This window comes from Phalacrocorax aristotelis, chromosome 1 (assembly GCF_949628215.1).
Source record: "Phalacrocorax aristotelis chromosome 1, bGulAri2.1, whole genome shotgun sequence".
NCBI classification, from domain to species: Eukaryota; Metazoa; Chordata; class Aves; order Suliformes; family Phalacrocoracidae; genus Phalacrocorax; species Phalacrocorax aristotelis.
This window is the reverse complement of record NC_134276.1, coordinates 60,490,985-60,514,020: the sequence shown is the minus strand read 5'-3', so window position 1 is coordinate 60,514,020 and position 23,036 is coordinate 60,490,985. Positions and strand designations below refer to the sequence as shown.

The window sequence follows — 23,036 nt, the reverse complement described above, 5'->3', positions numbered from 1 at the left end:
ATTCTCTGGGGACTTGATTGGGTTTGGTTTATGAATGAATAGTAAGCCAAAATTCCTATTAGTTTTTTTTTTTGTTTGATTTGACTTTGCATGTTACTACATATATTTTAAAGTTTATATATGAATTTTCATATAAAATTAAATTCTAGGGTGTATTATTCAACCAGGCTTTCTTAAATAAGAATAATTAAGATGACTGTATTATGGTTTTCTATATGGCTGGGTGTGTCATCACTAAGCTTTTATTTGCTTTTAATGAAGTAGGATAATGCTTTTTTATCATGCCATTGGTGGGTTTGGAATTAGGGTTGCTATTGAATATCACTTTCTGTGCTAAGGAAGAGCTGAAATTGCAAACTGTAGCTGGAAGAAGAGAGGTCAGAGGGTAGCTGAAGTGTTTGCGGAAGCTGGTTCTGGAACTGTGAAAGGCATTTTGAGACCAAGGAGGAATGAGGTGCTGAGGCAGTGAAAGAGCCGTGCTGATATTTGAGGTAGCCACAGAAGTCGAGGCCCTGAATATGAGATAATGGGTAGGAAGAAGCTGTGATAGGAAGGGTGCTATGTGTGGGCTGGGTGGTGTTGAAGACCCAGTATGAAAAACGAGGGCTAACAGGCTGAGATTTAAATTCTCCCACTCATTATTGCAACAATCATATTATGTATCCTGAATGTACAAAAGGCTAGGCTTTTCCAGGCTAGTGCAGTTTGCCGTCTCTAAGAGGGACCAGTACCGATTGCCTGGAAAAAGCCCTAAGGAAGGCAGATTTGAGAAATATATCCATGAGGAAAATTTTTCTATCCTCTGTAGCTAGAGGTTATTTATTTTCTTAAGCCAGAGGATTTAAGTGTTTCAAAATATTTTATTAAATATTTTCTGATATTCCTTTGGATATTCCTGTAATCCATATGTAAATCTAGCCCTTTTCTGCCTGCTGATACGTTTTGCGCCTCAGATAGACTTTGCGGCAATAATTTCTACTCTATATATGTCTTTGTCAAAGCAGACTTGGTGATATCAATTTAAAATCTAACAAAAAAAGGACTTTTCCACATGACACGTACTTAGCCTGAAGAGCATAGTGTTCACTTCATCTCTGATGAAGCAAATTCCTGAGCTGTATAGGCTTAACCAACGTACTCTGAACTAGAAGCTGGATCAGAGAGATCAATGTAGGGAAACTCAAGAAGCAGCCAACATTAAGGAGTTTCAAGAATAAAAGAAATTCCAAAAATAATGTCATCATGCAAAAGAATATGAACAAGTTGAATATCAATTGCATCATGCAGAATAAAAATAGCGTGTTTACTGCAGACAAGCGAATGGTTACTTTGTTCCTTGAGTCGCTGGCATAATGGGACATAAAAGGAGTTCAGCTTACCAAATTACAAAAACAAGTTATGTTCTTCTATATTAAGAACGACATAAAATTTCTTGCCGTTTTTCTTGTTCAAAGTACCAGATGAAAGTTAAAAACCTTGCTTGTTTTGTGCATGAAATAACCTTGAGAAAAAGCAACATATCTTGCTTCATTTGCCCACTTCATAAATCATTAAATTGGTCCCAAAACTTAGCCGTAATGAAAAGAAAACAAGTGTCCGAGACTCAAAGTCAAGGAAGGGGTGTCTGGAGAATGATAAAAGGAGGTTCTTCTTAAGCACTTCAGCATGGCACATTAAAGTGTGGTACAAAGAGGAGTAGCTCAGTGCTGATCTGAGTTGGCTACCCTTCCTAGTGCAGAGATGCTACATAAGGACTCAGCAGCGTTACAGCCATATTTGCGTGACACTGTCCCCAGTCTAATGAACACTTCTCTGAGGATGCCTTTTAAGCTTCAACCACGCTGCTGTGGCTGTGTTCTCGAGGTGATTTGTTTGGGTGCTGGATGTCAAGGAAAACGTAAGAGTGAGGTAGGAACTTCGCCACACCTCGTTACATAGTAAATGCAGACTCCCAGGAGGCAATTCAAAATGCTACAGCTATTAATTTTCTTTTAAGGACATTTTCAAGGACAGTGCTAATAACTTCCAGACATGGTTTCTCACTGTTCCTGTGTCCAGCAGTCTGCATCTTTTTATATCCTAATTTCTGAGGGGAAAAAAAAAAAAAGCCAGAATGCCTACACCTATGCTTCCAGAGGTTATTGGTAAAATGTGAATATTTTCCAGAAGTTATTGGTAAAATGAGAATGTGGTCAAGAGAGCCTTTTCCACTGACATTATTAAAGCCTGGATATCATTGAGCTATTTGCAGAAATTATAAGCTCTCAGTAACAGTACAGAAGGACTGTACAGCTACTCTTGATATGCATCTGTGCAACAAAAATAAGTCTTTGAACAATGAATGAAAATAGTGTTGCCAGTAAAAAAAGATGAGGTTGTCTATAATTTCCAAATGCACCACGAAGCTTATTTTTTGGTCACAATGTATTCGTGTTTCCTTAGGGTAAGCTTACCTTAGTAAGGAATTTATTCTGAACAGGTACCACCGTCTAATGATACTGATCAGAGATTAATTGAATCTGTTTCCACATCAGGACTAACAGAGGCAAATTGTGTTTGACGTTACCTGAGTAAAATTCAGAATCTATTAATGTGGGAAAAAGAGCATGTTGCTTTTTTTTTCTGTAGCAGCAAGAACCATTTCCCTCTTATTTTAAACTAGCTATCACCAAAATGTATGCAGGTCCTTAAGGGGAATGTATTAGATTTCACTTGTATTTATTGGCATGTAAAACATCTCTGACAACAGTTTTCCTTTTCAAGATGTTTCATGAAGATGCTGCTGGAGGTTGGCAGCTTGTGGCTGTTGATGTGAATAAACCCCAGGGCAGAGCTCCTGCATGTCTACAGGTATGACATTACTTTGTAATAAATCAGTGTGTGTAACCAGTACCACTCAAATGTTGGCATAAGGAGACCGTGATGAGAAATAGCCACAATAGTTTTAGTAATAAATTTCTTTAAATCCATTGCTTTCTGCCGTGTAGGCTTGTTCTTGAAAATCACAGGTGAACAAAAAAAGATATCCCACACCCAAAGGGAGAAGATGAGGAAAATGCAGTCCTTATAAAGGCTCTGTTTTGTGTGCTAATGAGAGAAAGATCTTAGATTTTTTTAAATATAAAATAACGTAAGTAATTATCCTTTAGCTCTCAGACTTTATATACAAACTGATTCTATTCCTAGGTTATTCACAACAGAAATGCTTGTTTATTAGCTGCAAAATACAATAACATTGCCAAGAAGCATGACTAATCATAATAAACACAGAAGTACCTCATTTCTCTTGTTCCGTCTTGAAAATAGGCCCACAGAAGAAGGGGGAAGAGGCATGTAGGTAGTAAACCATGCAGTGTTTGAAACTTCCAGTTTTAATATTCTCACTTGGATATAGGTGAGTTTGTAAAACTCTGTCCTCATCGTTTAAATAAATCCAGACTAAGATAAGTCTTATTTTTATGAATCCCTTTTTATTACAGCATATTGTACAGCAGCTCAAATTTTTATTTGCAAGATAAATAATGTCACTTCTGGATGAAACAAACTTGCTTCAGAGTAGAAAGCCAATTCTATAGCAATCTGATAGCACGATGTTTGCTGGCAGCTTTGGTTATGTTTGGTTTAATGTGTAAACTAAAATACACGTACTTGTTGGCAGCGTGTACATTGCTGAACACTAAGCTGGCAAACACCTTTCATCCCCTCCACAAGCTGTTCATTCTCAAGTATCTCTGCTTTGTCAAACCACTGCCATATATTTAGTTATAGCATATGTTGTAACTGATAATTCCTCTTCCCAATTTTAATTCTTGGTTTTGACAGCAACAGGAACATCATTTGTGGTGTTCTCAAGTAACAGTGTCAGGTATTTGGATAAAATGTAGCTGAACTCACAATGAAAAACTCCTCCAGATGAAAGTTAAGATAGCATCTGAAATATCTGGTCTGCCTTGGTCTGTAGTATCGCATTTTGCCCCTTTTAAGAATCATGTGAACACACAGTAAATTGTGTTCCAGAGAACATAAATCTCATGCATCAGTGGGTGCTGCAACTTTTTATAATTGCAGCTCAACTAGCAGTTTTTCTTCTCATTCTTCATCCCTTTCTGCAACATCTGCAGGGTTTCCAGTAATCTGTGACTTTGCTGGATGTCAATCTAAGGAAAGCAATCCAAAGGAAAGCAGTGCGTTAAAATATTCTTTTATTAGGATAGTGCCCAAAATAGGCTTTATTCTTATTAAATATAGAGTAAAATACAGTTCAAAGAAAGCAAAATGTCAAAGTCTGGATAAACACACACATCTTTATTCATCTCACCACACATTACTGTTTCAGTTCTATCAATCCAAAGTAAAAAGAAAATAGACTTCCTAAAAAAATTCATCTATTTATAGCCTTTGCAGTATATTAAAGGCGTTCTTTATGCATTAAGTCCCTAGTGAGAGATGTGGTAGTTATTTTCTAAGGGCTTGGGTGGGTTTTGTTCCTTAAGAGGAACATGGTGCATAAATCTGAATCTGGAAAGCGTTAATCAGGCTGGAGAATATATACTCTGCCTTTAGGACACATTCAATTAATATGCATTCTTCTGACCTTTATTAGCTAAGTATATTGTCATTCAATATCCTGTGAAGGATGGAGTTCTTAGAAAAAAGTAGTGAAGACGTGAAGACTCTCTATTGCCCTGTATCATTTTAATTAAATTTTGCAGTAAGTTTGTTTTTATTAATTCCTCTCTGGGCTCTGTAACTATTACTGCTCCAAATACAAAAGGGAACCATTATTAAAAGCTCTGTTCAACAGTTACATGAGTCTGGGTCTGTGCTGTGATGAAACTCCACTTTTTCATTGTATTAAATTATTTAGAATTTACTTCCTCAACAACCTGTACTATGCATCGGGAGAGGAAATATCCTAGGGGCTAAGGGAATGGAGAGGGACTTTGGAGACCTGCATTCAATTTATTGGCAAAGCACAAATTTTCTGTAGACCTTGAGAAAACTACTTAATAGGTATCCATATGCTGGAAAAGTGTATCCCTCCCAGATTTGGCTACTATGGTGTTTAAACCTACTAACTACTTGAGAGGCACTCCAGTAAGATGGGCTTGTGCTATCTAAGTTGGCAAATAGATATATCCAGCTCTCTAAAGCGGGGAGTGATGGAGGAAAGAATAATGTGGTTTATGTGTGGTGTGTAACATAAGAACCTCCCTAATACAGGTTTTACATGGACTAGCTGGATCTGTTGGGTTTTACTAGTTTGGCCTTGGTACAGCCATGCTTACTCCCACAGATCAGGTCAGGGAGTTCAGCCTGACAGACCGTGCTAGCCTAGGTAGGACATTTCAATGGTGCATGGAGCAATGCAGGTCTGGTGTTATCCCTGAGCAAATAGTAATTCAGAGATACCGTATAGGCTCTCTGAAGAGCCTTTGTAACTCACTTTGTTTCACACAAATGTGTAGTTGTTGCACCAAACTGCTTAATTAAGTAAAAAGAATAAGCAGGCTAACCATCTCTTTATGCTTCTGTCACACCTGATCTGCAAAGAGGGGATTACAAGGAGTTTCAGAATCCCATCTAATGAGCAGTGTGCCTTGGTATGTCTAAAATCCTGGAGAGGTGAGTGCAACTGTGCTTGCCAGGGTACCTCCTCTTGTTTCTCCCAAGAGCCACCTGCCTTTCCACTGGTTGTATGGCATACAGGCAGAACAGAATCATAGAATCATAGAATGGTTTGGGTAGGAAGGGTCCAAACCCCCTGCAGTGAGCAGGGACATCTGGACATCTTCAACTAGATCAGGTTGCTCAGAGCCCCGTCCAACCTGGCCCTGAACAATTCCAGGGATGGGGCCTCCACAACCTCTCTGGGCAACCTGTTCCAGTGTTCCACCACCCTCATTGTAAAAAACTTTTTCCTTATATCATACAGCCTTAATCTACCCTCCTTTGGTTTCAAACCATTACCCCTTGACCTATCACTACAGGCCTTGCAAGAGAGGCTGTCCCCTTCCTTCCTATAGTCCCCTTTTAAGTACTGAAAGGCTGCAATAAGGTCTCCCCACAGCCTTCTCTTCTTGAGGCTGAACAACCCCAACTCTCTCAGCCTGTCCTTGTAGGAGAGGTGCTCCAGCCCTCTGATCATTTTTGTGCCCCTCCTCTGGACCTGCTACAACAGGTCCATGTCCTTCTTGTGCTCAGGGCCCCAGAGCTGGATGCAGGACTCCAGGTGGGGTCTCACCAGAGCAGAGTAGACGGGCAGAGTCACCTCCCTTGACCTGCTGGCCGCGCTTCTTTTGATGCAGCCCAGGATACAGTTGGCCTTCCGGGCTGCAAGTGCACATTGCTGGCTCATGTGCAGCTTTTCATCCACCAGTACCCCCAGGTCCTTCTCTGCAGGGCTGCTCTCAATCCCTTCATCCCCCAGCCTGTATTGATACTGAGGGTTGCCCCAACCCAGGTGCAGGACCCTGCACTTGGCCTTGTTGAACCTCATGAAGTTCTTACAGGCCTACCTCTCCAGCTTGTCCGGGTCTCTTTGGATGACATCCTGTCCTGGCGTGTCAACTGCACTGTTCAGCTTGGTGTCATCTGCAAACTTGCTGAGGGTGCACTCGATCCCACTGTCTGTGTCACTGATGAAGATATTAAACAGTACTGGTCCCAGTATGGACCCTTGAGGGATGCCACTCATCACGTCTCCATCTAGTCATCAAGCCATTGACCACTACCCTCTGGATGTGACCATCCCACCAATTCCTTATCTACCAAACAGTCCACCCATGAAATCTGTATCTCCCAAGTTTAGAGAGAAGGATGCTTTGGGGGACCATGTCAAAGGCCTTACAGAAATCCAGATAGATGAGATCCATAGCTCCAGCGTAGCTCCAGAACAAACATGTGCATACAGATCTGGGATCTGGAAGGGGTTCTTGTATACAGCAGCATAGTAGTTAAAAATAAATAAGACTAAACTATGAGAGATGGGCAAGAGAGATGGGCATTAATCTGGTGTTTTCAAAGAACTTTAACTCACACACTTAAGTTTTCTTTAGTTTTTTAGAAGTGACTGGAAATGGCAACATGAAACATTAGTATCAGTATGGTTCCTGATTTTGACTTGCAAATCTATCCAAATGTGGAGTAAAGAGAGAATTTTATTTCAGTATAATGGTTTTATATTTATTGCATTTTTCTTTTGAGTGTTCCCAAAGGTGCTTCGCGGTCTTTTGTTACTTACTCTCACTGTTCCCCGTGACTGGCATTGATTTTAAATATTGATTTTCTTTTGTCACTGAAAAATAATCTTTGTGTTTTCCATTTCAACATGAACCATTTGGCATGAATGCATGCTGAGGCTCCCACATTGCCACATTATTTTGCTGTTGTTGATATTACTTTAACACACTGTAGTGCGTTAGAACTTCCTGCCTACCGTGATCTACTCCTACGAGCACAGTAGGAAGCTCTCAGTTCACAAATAAAAAAAATCTGAGCACTAGGTTCCAGAAAAAATCCTTTAAAAAACTCTTTGAACATGTATTTACCCCTTTAATCCCATGTTAAAGGCACACTGCGTTTCTTATTGTTCCTTTCCTGTTAATTTCAGAGGTGGTTGATGTTTTTATCAGTCCTTCCTTCTCCTTCGTCTTCCTGTCTGCAAAGACTTATAAAATACTCATACTGATTTAAAGCTGAACTGGAGTTTTGACTCATGTCTTCCATGAACCTGTGGTTGGTATTACTAACACCAAGTAATGACATCTTCAGTCTTCTCAATACTTAATTTTGTAATGAACAGAGAAAGTCTGGAACTGTGGTTCCTGTGGGGAACAATAAGGCAGACAGCAATTCCCTGTTCATGCTATATATTTTGGGGTTGTACGTCCAGCAGAAAAGAAACATACAGCTGGAGATGGAATGATGTTTAGAAAAAGCTTGGGAACGCCGTGTGTGATGTGTCAGCATAAATGGAAGTGGTCACCTACTCACAAACTGTATATGCGCTCGTACTCTGATAATAAAATCCTCAACAGATTATTCACTTTTAGTTGTATGTGCTCCATCTAGGGAAGAAACAGAAGGTCACAAAGCTATGATCTGAGCAAGCAAGTGGCATTATTGTGATTACAGTGCTCTTGAACATATGATTAATGTCAGAAATGTAATCATATCTTTCTGCCTCAAAAAAAGATTTAGTCCTTCATGCTACATATTATTATAAGAATGTGTTACAGAATTCTGTACAATTACAGAATTTTAAAGAACCTTGAAGGAGAGACAAAAAGATCAAAAGTAATATTGAAAGAGTGAAAACATATAGAGGGTGGAGGAGACATGGCCAGAGAAGCAGGATTTGAGTGTTTTAGCAGTTTCATGATGGATATATTGAATGAGAGGACTGAGATAAAATAATAATTAGGGATTTTCACTGCAGGAGTAACAGAAGGGAGCACAAGTGGGTTTTCTCCTCTTCTCTTTCATGGGAAGTAATTATTGGTGAACTAGAAAAGTGTGGTAGTCTATTTATATACTAATTTGCCTTTTGGTGTAACTTTGGAATCGAGCAAGAGGTATGCCTACTCAGTCCTATTCTGTTCTTACCTACAGTGGCTTTCATTAAATTATATAGATATAGAACACATTTCTTCCAATTAACTGAAATCCTCTTTTACAGTGAAAGTAAAATCTTCTCTTTCAGTTGGCTAAAATTAAGTTCTGATTTGAATGAGTTTATCATTTGAGTATATTATATGAGTTTATTCAGAAGCAGATTAAATTGATTCCAAATCCTAAACTTCTGAGGCTGTCATTAAAAGAAAATCTACTTCTTTTTTCTATGCCCTGTTCTCATTTAGAAAGCTTAGAAATTGCACCAGTTAACAGAAGCTTGGATAGTTCAGTGATGTACTTGGCACTGAAACAGGGCTGAAAAACAACCATATAAGTTTTACTGAGGAAACTCATGAGCAGAATATGTGAAGTGTAAATGTAAAAGCAAGCTGTTAGTTTTGATGAGGTAAAAAAAGGTAAAAAAAAAATGAGGTGGAATGGAAGACACTGCAGGGAACCTAAATATACTGGCAGCAGCAGAACAAGCACGAATGAAGTCCAGCCCCATCCAACCTTCCTATCCTCAGTTGTATATACGTAGATAGTAACTCCTGGACATTATGAAAAGAAAAAAAAGAGACTTCCAGTATTTTCCACTTGTACATAGGGTATGGGAAGGAACGGTGAGGTGTGGTGAATGGAGTAAAGGGGTAGAAACTCCAACAACTGACTAACTCTCAGGCTCTGGCTGGGGATTCACAAAATGAGCTGTCATTGAATGTGTGCTCAGTTTCAGCTTTGTGCCGTTTCAGATGAGGAAGATAAAGCTGTTACCATCCTTCTGTCTGCTCACCTCCTTTTTTCAGGGGCTTTAACCACAGTAACAATGGCAACTGAAGAGGCAGTGAGTTTACTCCTGGGACACCTCAGCTCACTGTCTCATCTGGTAATGTAAACTGGTGTTCAGTTTATGTTATTAAAAGAAATCATGAATTCAGACAGCTGAAATGGTTACAGTCTGTTTAACTGGAAGAAGGAGGGGACAGGGCAACTATAATGTAAATGAGCTGCTGCTGCGGTGTTCAGAACCACTATCTTTTTCTGATATGAATTAAAAAGGTAATCTCTCAAAACTGGAGAGCCACACATATTTTGCCCGTGTGCATTTTTTTTCATGCTTAAATTTGCCATTTTTTACTAAAAGGGATCTGAAAAATAGTAAGCCCCATGATGTTGATATTGGAGAACGTATAAAACTAGCAGACAAACAATGCATTTGTCATGTCTCCAAAATTGGCCATTACCAGAAATAGGCATATATATAGATCATCCTTCTCTGAGCTTCTGGATATTCATTTATGTCCTCATTCTCTATCTTGGACTCCAACAATCATTCATTTAGGGACTTTCTGAAGTGGATGTTAAATTTAGGCCATTATATTTAGTATGCATTGATGGATTTATCACCTATCAATTTGTCTAGCCTTTTTTTGAACCCATTTATCATTTTGGCCTCCACAACGTCTTGTAGGAACAAGTTATGTGAAGTAACTGTGTAGCATTTAAATTGATTACAATTGAGGAGTTAATTTACTGATTTTTCTGAGATTACTCAGAAACTACAAAAAACATAGTGCAAAGATTATTGGTTGTAATTTTGAGGTGGATGCTCCTTTTCAATAAAACAAAGAATTTGAAACAATAAAATTTGACAATGACAGGATCACAAGCTGTTGTGACATGCAGTCAGTAACAAAAGGAGGGCAGACAAGAGTGTCTGAGGATGATAAACACCAAGTATGGAGGATGGTTGGTTTATGTTTGTGCTCATGTATACAAACAGAATTACCAGTGATGAGGAAACTCCAGGAAGGGAGATAGACTTTGAATATCAGGAAGGACTGTTAAAAAAAGAGATTAATGTATTTGATGAGAAGGCTGTCATTTGTAAGACAGCTCCCAAATCTCCCATAGGTAATGGTCTGACATTAACAAACATTAATTAAATTAATGGTGTCCTATTGTAATTTTGTCTATGGTTCTATTCCTCTGCTATTGTATCCATGCATCTAAAAGAAGACTAATTTCAAAGGGATGCAGAACGGCGTGCATATTTCCAGTCTGCAAGGCATACAACCTTCCTTCCTTCCTTCCTTCCTTCCTTCCTTCCTTCCTTCCTTCCTTCCTTCCTTCCTTCCTTCCTTCCTTCCTTCCTTCCTTCCTTCCTTCCTTCCTTCCTTCCTTCCTTCCTTCCTTCCTTCCTTCCTGCCTTCCTTCCTGCCTTCCTTCCTTCCTTCCTGCCTTCCTTTCTTCCTTCCTGCCTTCCTCCCTCCCTCCCTCCCTTCCTCCCTCCCTTCCTCCCTTCTCACTCCCCTTTCTTGCATGCCTGTCTTCTTTTCCTTTATAACCATTATACCAAAGCATGTATGTTAGCAACTTAGAGACATAGTTCTTTTATGTTCATAGTTTCTTCTCCATAGTTTTCCATTTACTTGCTGAATTGTCTGTTCTTGTTCATTACAATCAAAGTAAATTACTAGCCACAGTTTGTAGCAATCTAACCACAGAAACTAAAAAAAAAGAAAACGTTATTGACTTCACTGTTTTGCACTTGAACAAATAGATTTCATGAACATGACCTCCTCAGCTTGACCATGTAATTTTCATGCAGACTTGAAGTATCAGAATCCTGTTGCAAAGACAAAACGGATAGGAGTTAAACTACGATTAAGCTTATAAAATGGTAGTGGTTTTTCTTGGCAATATTCTTTATTAGAGGAGGGCCTGCTGCAGCAGCAAACATGGTCACATCAGGGTCTTGGCATCTCCTTGGGAGATTTAGGATCAAGTATTTGGAATTTGTCTGAGGCAGTAGGTGTTCTAAAATCTTTGTATGTCAGAGTTATGGAAGCCTTGACTGATCCTAATAATCAGTCACGATCTGTGAACTTCCCCTTATTTTTGGACAATCTGGAAGTAGAACCTTTTGTTTAAGTCATAATTTTCAAATGATGCCTCAGAAATATTTTCTGCTCCACAAATAATAATTTTTCATAAGGAAATTTTATAAATCTTGACCCTCTTTTCCACAGGCCTGATCAGTTCACTGATAAATGGAATTAAGTAGTGACATTCAGTTCTTCCAACATCATGGTCAAATTAATAAGCTAAAAATCTCCCGTGACAAAAATATGCAAGTTGTTATAATATTTTTAAAAGACTGCTTCAACTATGTGGATATCTTTTTTACCCCCAGTCTTTTTGCTATGATCTGAACAGGCAGAGTGGGCCATTTTTCTAGCATTCTTTTCAGCAATGGACTGCAGTACAGCTTGTATGGAAGTGATTTGCACTTAGAAATTTTGGGGCACATCAGTGTCAGTGGATTATAGAAACTATTCAGTAATGCCAATAAAATTAAAGTTCAGCTGAGTTTCCTTTAGAAAAATTTATTTCTCGGGTTAAATATGTCCAGTGTTTCAAATCCCATCAAACTGAAAACAGGTATTTAAATTGTCATGTAGCTTTCTTGTGTTTAGCAGAATTACAGCAATCAAAGCGTTGGAAACAGCAGCAGCAGCAGCAGCATGACTTCCTTTAGAGCTTTAAGTTGGATGACAAATCTGAGCAAAGTGGAAGACTGCAGAGTCTTAGAATAAAACTAGCAGGGTTTTTTTTTTCTTTGTGTGAGTTAGTTTCCCCACAATATTTTTCATATTTCTAGTGTTTCTCAAAGAAAGGTCTCTTTTCACTAGGACTGCAAAGAACATCATGTACTACAGCTCTATAGGTTATTAGATTGTTCTTTATAGACGTTCTTTTTAGGTTTTTGAAACTTTAAGAAAATCACTTTGTGATATCTTTTTGTTACTGTTGGTGTCCCTAATCCTTGGGTTTCTCAGTAGTCGGTGGAGAGAGTAATTCCCGTCATGAATCTGAATATAATTCACATGTTGGGGATGCTGAATTGCCTCTCGCATTGTCTGTATTTCTTCGTTGTCGTGGGAAGGCTACATAAACTCTATGGCCTTCTCAGCACCTCAGTGAAGTTCCTAAGCATAAGTGGGATGAGCCTGAGCCAACAGGTATTTAAACAAACAGCTCTTAATAAATTCTGAAATTTTAAAGTGGCTATTTCATATTCAGATTAGAATTTTTACTTTCAATTATTCATAAATATATCTCACCAAAAAAATCTATGAGAAAAAGTCTTTGCCTTTTATCATATTCTTGGTATTCTAAACACTGACTCTAACTTTTGAGAAGCTGTGTGGTTCACTGATTCATCTTACGTGTCTTTAAGCCCTTAGCAGATGCCAGTGGTAGGATCATAGTGGCACAGAGCCAATAGAAAGAGATGGCCATTGCCAGGGTGCAGCTGAGGATCTGAATCTGGTGTTGGCCATCACTCTACAGACTGCATCAGTGTGTAGGGTGTTTACTTTCCTATTTTAGGTGTGCCAGTTCTTTTGTGGTGAATCCCTGAAGCCAAAGTCTTTACCTCCTCTTTCTCCAGTAGGGCATAATAGTCTATATTATATATTTTTGTTGTGCAGATTTTAAGCAAACTTAAGTCCTGCTTCAGCAACCATGCACACTGAATTTTCGTAAGTATTTTGCATTTATTAAATCCTACTGAAATCAGTAGAAGGTACGTTTTTAAATGAGTGATTTCATTGACATAAATACAGTTGTTATGCAGAGAAGTATTTGCACTGTCATATCAAAGTCTACATCCTTTATGCTTTGTGAATCGTTGAAGTGCCAGCTAGAGAGAAGCTTCTTCAGCTGACCTATGCACTTTAACATGTTGAAGGCTGCAGTGCAGTACAGTAAATTCAGATCTTCAAGCTGCTTCTCTCACAATTTTGCTTCCCCTTCCTACAATACCCTTGCTTTTCTACACTTGCCTCAGAGCTTTGGAAAGAGAGTCTTTGAGGTCTGACAGGAGTGAAAACGAAAGCTAGCAATATGGCTTGTGGAGGAAGGACACTAAGTTTCTTTGTGTTTAGTGTATGTGAACTGATAGCACATGTTTGCAACCCTTCTTTGGCATAGATGTACTTTGTTTTCTAGCCTGAGATTTAGTTTGGTATTCAGGGTGAGTATTTTGCAGTTTGAGATCTTTTTTTCTCTCTGTTATTTTAATTCTTCCATGCAAAAAGATAAAATCAGTTTATGTTCTTGTCTTAGAGTTTTCAGACAATGTACAAAACCGAGCTGTCACAATAAGAGTGTGCTTTCCCTTTTGTAGACTTGTTATCTTTATTTTTCTAGCCAAAGAGGGCCAGGTATCCATCCTGGGGCCATCTGACATGAACTGTGGCCTTTCATACTTCCTTCTCCAGAAAAAATCGATCATGCCCACTTTACATAGTGCTTGGTCCCTTGTCTCTTCTGGGCCCCTGTGGCATCCCTGTGTCCTTCAGGCACAAATATTTCTTTGTGGTTTTTTTCAGTTCTGAGTATCCAAAATAATGTCAGGCTTGTGTTGTGGCCCACCAGAATGATATTTTTATGGTCTGATGCTGAGATCATGTATTTCATGCTCTCAGGTTTGATACCACAGTGAGTGAGGTTATTCAAGGCTGCAAAGACTTCTTTGATGTTAGAGGATTGTACAGAACAGAGGGAGCCATGCTTGGGTGTTGTTTTAAGGAGAACTAACTGAAGAGGTCCAAACCAGAGCTGTGCAGCCAGCTAGCAATTAAGCAGACTGGATGTGGTGATCAGTTTTTGTAGTTGCTTCTTGGCTTTCATTCCTTTAACAGAGTAAAAGTACCAGATCACAGAATCACAGAGTGGTAGGGGTTGGAAGGGACCTCTGGAGATCATCTTGTCCAAACCCCCTGCTTGAGCAGGGACACCCATAGCAGGGGCACAGGAACGTGTCCAGGTGGGTTTTGAATGTCTCCAGGGAAGGAGACTCCACAGCCTCCCTGGGCAGCCTGTGCCACTGCTCTGGCACCCTCACAGGAAAGAAGTTTTTTCTCATATTGAGGTGGAACTTCCTGTGTTCCAACTTGTGCCCATTGACCCTTGTCCTGTCACTGGGCACTATTGAAAAGGGCCTAGTCCCATCGTGCTGACCCCCACCCTTTAGATATTTATAGGTATTGATGAAATCCCCCCTCAGTCTTGTCTTCTCCAGGCTGAACAAACCCAAGTCTCTCAGCCTTTCCTCATAAGGGAATTGCTCCAGTCCCCTGATCATCTTGGTAGCTCTCTGCTGGACTTGCTCAAGCAGTTCCACGTCCTTCTTAAACTGGGGGGCCCAAAACTGGGCACAGCACTCCAAATGTGGCCTCACTAGGGCAGAGTAGAGGGGGAGGATAACCTCCCTTGACCTGCTGGCCACACTCCTTTTAATGCACCCCAGGATACCATTGGCCTTCTTGGTCACAAGGGCACATTGTTGACTCATGGTCAGCTTGCTGTCCACCAGCGCTCCCAGGTCCTTCTCAACAGAGCCACTTTCCAGTGTGTCAGCCCCCAGCCTGTCCTGGTGCCTGGGGTTGTTCCTCCCCAGCTGCAGGACCTTGCACTTGCTTTTGTTTAATTTCATGAGTTTCCCCTCAGCCCATCTCTCCAGCCTGTCCAGGTCTCAGTGAATGGCAGCACAGCCTTCTGGTGTATCGGCCACTCCTCTCAGCTTGGTATCATCAGAGAACTTGCTGAGGTTACACTCTGTCCCTTCGTCCAGGTCATTGATGAATATGTTGAACAGGACTGGACCCAGCACAGACCCCTGGGGAACCCCACTAGTGACAGGCCTCCAACCAGAGTCTGCTCCATTAATCATGACCCTCTGAGTTCTGTTGTTGAGCCAGTTCTCAATCCATCTCACTGTCCACTCATCCAACCCACACTTCTTTAGCTTGCCTGTGAGGATGCTATGTGAGACAGTGTCGAATGCCTTACTGAAGTCAAGATAGACAACATCCACTGCTCTCCCTTCTTCTACCCATCCAGTCACGCCATCATAGAAGGCTATCAGGTTGGTCAAGCATGATCTTCCCTTGGTGAATCTGTGTTGACTAGTTCTGATAACCTTCTTGTCCTCTTCATGCCTGGAGATGACCTCCAGGATGAACTGCTCCATCACCTTTCTGGGGATGGAGGTGAGGCTGACCGGCCTATAGTTCCCCAAGTCCTTCTTCTTGCCCTTTTTGAAGATTGGAGTGACATTTCCTTTCCTCCAGTCCTCGGGCACCTCTCCTGTCCTCCACAACCTTTCAAAGATGACGGAGAGTGGCTCAGCAAGAACATCCGCCAGCTCCCTCAGCGCTCGCGGGTGCATCCCATCGAAGCCCATGGATTTGCGAGGATCCAGTTTGCATAGGTGATCACTGACCCAATCCTTCTCAACTGATGGTAAGTCTTCCTTTGTCCCAATTTGTCCTCTCACCTCTGGGGGCTGGGATGCCTCAGCGCCAGCCTTAGCAGTAAAGACCAAGGCAAAGAAGGCATTCAGTAACTCTGCCTTCTCTGCATCCTGCGTCGCCAGGACCCCCACCTCGTACAGCAGCGGGCCCACTGTATCCCCAGTGTTCCTTTTACTGCTGATGTATTTAAAGAAGCCCTTCTTGTTATCTTCGACATGCATTGGCAGATTTAATTCCAAGTGGGCCTTGGCCTTCCTTGTCGCATCTCTGCACACCCTGACAACATTCCTATATTCCTCCCAAGTGGCCAGTCCCTTTTCTGCATACTGTGAACCTCCTTCTTCCATCTGAGTTTCTCTAGAAGCTCTTTGCTCATCCATGCAGGTATCCTGGCTCCTCTGCCTGACTTCTTCCTCCTGGGGATGCACCAAATGGTACCAGATGGTACCAGAGAATGAATTTTCTTCAGGTGAAAAGTTTTTAACAAATTATTTCATAACACAGGGACAAAAAGGATATAGTACAATACTTAGACACATAAAACAAACGTGTCTGGTTGTTAATGCGAAGTATTCTAAAGGAGTGAGTAGCGAGGATAGAAAACTAGCAGAGCATAGAGGAAGGTGTACATTATATGGTACAAGCAAGTATGACTAAGACTAATGGGATAAAATTAAGGAAGAGAGAATTCATGGCCAACAACGAATGTTGTAGATTCTGTGGAACAGTTTGTGTGGTAGCAGGGAAATGTCCTCCAATGTCTGCAGCCGTTTTCAGGCCAAGCTGGACAAAAGCCTAGGAAATAATTCTGTGTTGGTAGGGATAAGGGTGTGGTGCAGTGGATATTTTTTCTAGACTCTCATAAGATGAGAAAGACAAAAACAAATCACAACTGAAAAACCAGCACTCAGCTATGTTGGGTTCTTTCCCCAGCTTTGTCTTTTGTCCACACAAGGAGACTTGATCTTTCCACCGCAGCTCAGTGCAAAACTGATACATGGCCTTCCTCATTTCAGGGCAGCTGGCAAAACACTAGCATATTCTTTCCTAGCACACAATAACCAGTTGTTCCTATGGGCAGGAATGGGCATTTAACTTCCTTTAGATATTTAAAATTTAGTTTTCCAGCTAAGGCACAGAAGGTTATACTTAGTGGAGAGAAGCAGGCACTTTCAGCAGATAATTTCTTTTCTAGTTGTGGCATAGATTTTTTAATATTTTATAGGCCTAGACCCACAACATGCTATTTAATATTTAAATTGCAGTGTTTCAGGATTTTTCATAATTGCTTTCCACAATCAGTTATTTTCATTTAATATTCACCTCATCCTTTGAATAGTAGCTTGAGACATCATACTCTAAGTAAGTGCCACACATTATTTTGCCACCTGGTCTATATAATCTATTAGGTGACATTTTATTAATTGCACAGTACCCAGAGTGTATATAAATAATTTCCTCTTCTCAGTCACAAAATTTTCTAGAAAAGTTCAACTAAAGAAAGCAGATATATACACTAGTGAGCTTGATTTCAGAAGGTATTTTACAACAGGCAGTGCTAATATAGCAGAGTTGGCAGTACCTGTGCTGTGCTCCTTTCTTTAGTTTTGGCCTCCACTTCCTTTGTAGGATCCTAGGTGCTCAGAAGAGGAACTGAAACACTAATTAGTGAAAGCTGACTGTACACCCAGTTCCTTCCCTCATGCTCTTTTTATCTGCATACAGTTTTGCCATCCAGTCTGTTATTTTGTTGGCTCAGAACTATGATCTCAGATATCTTCTCAGTTTTCCTCAGTATATTCTAAGCCATTTCTCTTATACTGAGAAACTGCCTCCTACTGAATATTCATGGTTGTTTGCAAGAGAAGTCTTACTCTTTTTACCCTCAGTCACTCCATTTCATCCCCTGCCCAAAGTAAAATTCCCAGTACTGTGTAGCTTAGAAGCCACCACCAACAGATCCATTCACAGATCGTTAATTTCTTCTTTCTTCTCTAGCCAAGGTTCAGCAACCTTTGGTCTATGCTGGGAGTCCTTAGCTACGGCTGATAAACCTTTATTGTTCAGACCTACTCTCCCTCATCCATTTAGTTGCTGCCACTCAATCAGATCTGTAAAAATAAACATGATTCTCCACTCATATGCATACACATGTATATACCTTTATGCATATCGGTTACTGAAACAGGGCAGAAGCAAAGCAAACAACTATAAAAGCCCTCTGAGCAAGTTTGTTATGGGTGAGCTGTTGTGGTTTAGCCCCAGTCAGCAACCAAGCACCACGCAGCTGCTCGCTCACTCCCCCCACCCCAGTGGGATGAGGGAGAGAATCAGAAGAGCAAAAGTAAGAAAACTCACGGGTTGAGATAAGAACAGTTCAATAATTAAAATAAAACAGTAATAGTAATAATAATAATAACAATAATAGCATAATGAAAAGGAAAATAATGTGTGTGAGAGAGAGATGAACCCTGAGGAGTGGAAAAAAACCCCAAACAACAAGTGATGCAACCGCTCACCACCCACCAACTGACACTGCCAGTCCCTGAGCCGTGATCGCTGCTTCCCCCAGCCAGCTCCTCCAAGTTACCGCACTGGGCATGACATTACATGATATGGAATATCCCTTTGGCTAGTTTGGATCAGCTGAATTGGCTGTGCCCCCTCCCTTCCTGCCTTCTTGTACACCTGGCAGAGCATGGGAAGCTGGAAAAGTCCTTGACTAGTACAAGCACTACACAGCAACAACTGAAACATCAGTGTGTTATGAACATTATTCTTATACTAAATTCAAAACACAGCACTATGCCAGCTTCAGTGAAGAGAATTAAGTCTACCCCAGCCAAAACCATGACAGTGAGCAATCCCATGCTCTGTCTCTGGAAGATAATAATCTGAACTGTTTCTTCTGATGGGGGGGTCTTGATTTTCTCCTGAGTGCATGCCTGTTGTATGCTTTGTGGAGCCAGAATAGCTCTGGTACTGCTCTTTTTTTGCATAGATCAAATCTTTTCCTGTTAAAGCAAACAGTGGTTTGTGCACTGCTAGGTATCAGGTAGACTTTAACCATACCTACCCACAGTGTAAGTGTTTTGCCGAGATCGGAGTATGGCTGTTTGTTTGGTATTGTTCCGTAACACCCTCATAGTAATCATTCTACTAAGTGCACTCAAAGATGAGCCTATTTGAAGGGCAAAATTTTGGTAACCATAAATTCTGCAAACCACACGTTTTTCTCATAGTTGTACATTAACTTTTTAAAGTAAAGTTCGCATTTTTCTGTACATTGCACACTTCCTTTAAAGTGATATTGTTGAATACAGGTTTGAAGTACCAGTATCACTGAATTTAAAGTTAAAAAAAAAAGAGGAAACTGTTCTGTGGCAATAGTAAGGCTGTAAAGCACAACCACCTAGAACTCAGCACTCACCTACACGTTTGAAAAGCATGGCAGGACATGGCAGGCAACACACTGGAAATTCACATTTTCACCCTGAATTCAGATACCTTTGAAATGAGGAACACTCTAGTAATGACTGGCTAGGAAAAGTTACAGCCAGTTTGTTTAGCATCACAAAGTTTTCAGCAGAGGTAGACATCAAATACAGTTCTCCAAGGAAGTATTCAGCTGCCTTAACTATGAAGCCATTCTTCTCCCTATGCCATTCTCTGCTTTACTCACACCACATGTTACAGGATATTTCATCTACTGGTGTGTATCCTACAGCCCTTTGAAGTTCACTGAAAAGTTCAGGACTTCGGTGACCATGGCATTAAAGGCTGTATTGTAGGATACACGCACCAGACACAGATGACCTTAATTCCAGCATTTTGTAATTCATAGCTTTGCAGATGTAATAACATTCTGTCGTTACTAGAATTACTTTTAACAGGAAGCAATTTTCAACTAAGAAGCTATTAAGCATATAGGTCCTTATTTTACTTCCTGAATACCAGTAGTTTATTCAGCAAAAATCCAGTTTAGCAAGCATAGGCATATATATGAATCTCATTAAAGTCATTGAATTATATAAGGATTTTGTGCCCCTGTCCTTTTATTGATACCATTGTCATTGTCTGCAGAAAGGTAAGGGTGCAGGTATGAATGGGAGTCTGGTTTACACCGTGTCTTGTAGTGAATGGTATTTGTTTTATTTGTGTGCTCCCGGTCAGAAGGATTCCCATGAGAGAAGGGTGAGCTGTTCCTTTTTCAAGGATTCTACTGAGCATGCTTCACATGGAGATGGTTGCAAAGGATGTGGATGAAGTCAGGCAAGGTGTAGCTATATTACAGTGTTAGGATCTTGCAGCTTACGCCAGGAGACTTCAACGTGGCAGTGAGTAGGCAACCTTTAAGAGGTCATAGGAGTAACTTCCTGGGGGATGGAGAAGACTGAGCAGTGTTTATTGCGGCTGAGAATGCCATTGCGTTAACTAGAACCAAACCTGGAGCAACGATCAGCCTGCAAGGATACTTGGGCAAAGAAAGAGCTGCGGATGATACAGAAATACCAACTTTGGCTTGCCAGGCTTTCAGCTGACTGTTCTGAGGCAGGTTGTTATTTACTGATTGAGCTGCCAAAGAGGGTGATTCACTGCTCTCGGACTGGGTTTCTGAAAGAGAATTGGTGGGGGATTCTCAGTCTTCTGCAGAGCTAAGTAGAGCCAAGTGCTGATGCTTAGAGACCTTATTCTGCCTATCCCTCAGAAGAGGTGAGAAGGAAAGGGCAGGTGACAAGCACGGTATTTTTCACTTTCTGTTCCTCCAGATTTTCTCTTTTTGTTGGGAGAGGTGCAGGAGGGAAACTGTAGAACCCTGGCACCATCAAACTGAGGAAGCATTTTGCCACTGGGCTGTACTGCAGAAAGATTTAATCTCTAATGGTGTGAATATACAACATTGGTTTTGCAGTCAGTAAGAATGGCAGATTGAAACAAATCTAAATGCCAAACAGTCTTGAAACAAATAAAATACCATAAACCCATGAGGCAAAAAGGACATGCTCTTGCTAAGTTTTTCTTCTTAAGAACATGAAGATTTAGGGGTGTATGGGAGAAACTAGCTGTTTATTTCTCCCAGCTATAAATATAATGAAAAAAGGGAGTTCCATAAATTTACTGTAGCTGTAAGAAATTTATTTTACTGCTTAGGTTTAACGTTGAAGACATTTCTAGAATACTGCCTAGGTCTCAGAATTAATGATGTCCTGTGCTTCAGCAAATCCAGGAATTGTTTTGTACTTATTTCATTCCTTCAGTGGAACTTACATGTCTAAATCTACTTGACTGCTTTGAAAATCTTCATCTCTATGACGACTGTTTGACATGCGAGTTTGCTGTGTTTTCATAAACCAGTAAGGAGCTTATAGTGGGGCAGATAAGTGTATGTACAAGGCACATAGTGAACGCTACAAACTTACTAATTTTTGTAGATTGTGATTATGCAAATATAGTCACCTAAAAACATTAGTAACTGGCATTATCATTTAAATGAAAGGACAGTAATACCAGTGGGTATATATGAACCAGTGTAGTTACTTTTGCAGATCATCTGGAAAATTGTCTGTAGTAATGCTGGCACTGAAGCTCCTTTTTTTGCATAGAAAAACCTCATTATAAATCAATGTACATTTTATGCAGTACGCACCATTTCAGTTCAACATTAATCATTAATAGATAGCCAGTGAGGTTAATGCTACTGGTTGTTTAAGAGAAGAATAAGATATGGTATGCAGAGGGTGAATAATTGAATATAACGTAGCTTAGCTTAGCTTAGAAGGGGATGTATGGCAATGATGGATGCAGTTTTAATTTAAATGTTTTTACTCTTTGCACTTCTGGAATAGCAACATTAACTAGAAATTAATATAAAAATTACTTAAAAGCCTTAGGGGTGGGAATGAGGGCAAGAATAGATACTTATGCGTAGGTGTGATTGTACAGACATAGACATAGAAGGAATGGAATTTATGTAGCTGTCTTAGGAGTCTGGCAATTAAATGTGCTGATAGGAGCTGATCATCTCAGGCACTTTATAATCAGAAGAAACAGACATCAACAGGAGGTGATTCGTATAATTTTAAGACGGTCATTGATGATAGCTCAAAGTCTAGGTCATTTAAACGTTGAAGACTGCAGCTGAATTCACAATGCAAATACCGAATCACATATTGTGGTGATGCATTTTCAGTAGGCCCTACTCTTTAAGCAGATATAAAACCCCACCATAATAACAGTGAGAAGCATTTGGGGGCACATTCTAGTTTACAGATACACCAGATTTCATCTGCTAAAAATGAATATCTAGTTATCCAGAATTGGACATACAGATCTAAAGAGTTTCTACTTCACTGGTGTTTAGAACAGCATATTAATTCAGTATACCACAATATGTCCGTGACAGCGGCTCCCTTTAGAGAATTTGTGCAGGATAAAAATACACCAGGGGTGTATATATCATGACGTCTTGCAAATAGTTCTTCAGTTTTGGATGTATTTCAGTGGCCATAATTAAAGAGATGGTTTTCAGTAAAGACAAATTTCTTAATACTTGATGTAAGCAAAACCCTATAAACCTAACGCTTACCAAATGGCTGGAATTTCTGTATTTTCCTGTTTTTCAGGGATGGCTGTATAAATGTAAATATTACTTCATTGTATATATTAATGTGACCATTTTTAAAAGTGCTGTAGATCTTCCTTGGAAAAATGAATTCAGCTGAATGATTTTCAAATGAGAAAACATCTGAATTAGCAGAAATTCATCAGTATTGTCAGACTTATGTTATTAGTTTGTTTTATCATTTAATTGCAGCATCCTTCTGCTTTCCTCAAGTTTTATGAGATACCTTATAATTCCACTGAGAATTATCAAACAAGAATTATATATTACAAATATAGGACAACAGCATTTTCCTATCAGAGGATATTCCTTTGTTGTTCAAAAAAATGTTTGATGCTCATATTTTTAAAGAAAACCTTTGAAGTTAACTTCAATAGAAACTCTTACCATACAGACCAGAAGAGATTTAGTTTACTAATTAGCTGCTTCATTTTGATTTAGTACGTATCAAAATCAATTCACAATTATAGATT

The 23,036-nt window shown here is 40.0% G+C and overlaps 1 protein-coding gene across 1 annotated transcript in view; it reads left to right on the top strand.

Moving 5' to 3' along the window:
- Nucleotides 1-23,036, top strand: part of NALCN (sodium leak channel, non-selective) — a 246,892-nt gene that overhangs the window by 87,120 nt on the left and 136,736 nt on the right. The window contains exon 10 of the mRNA XM_075090175.1: nucleotides 2,764-2,850. Coding sequence (XP_074946276.1) covers nucleotides 2,764-2,850 — 87 coding nt within the window. The remainder of the gene's footprint in view (nucleotides 1-2,763; nucleotides 2,851-23,036) is intronic.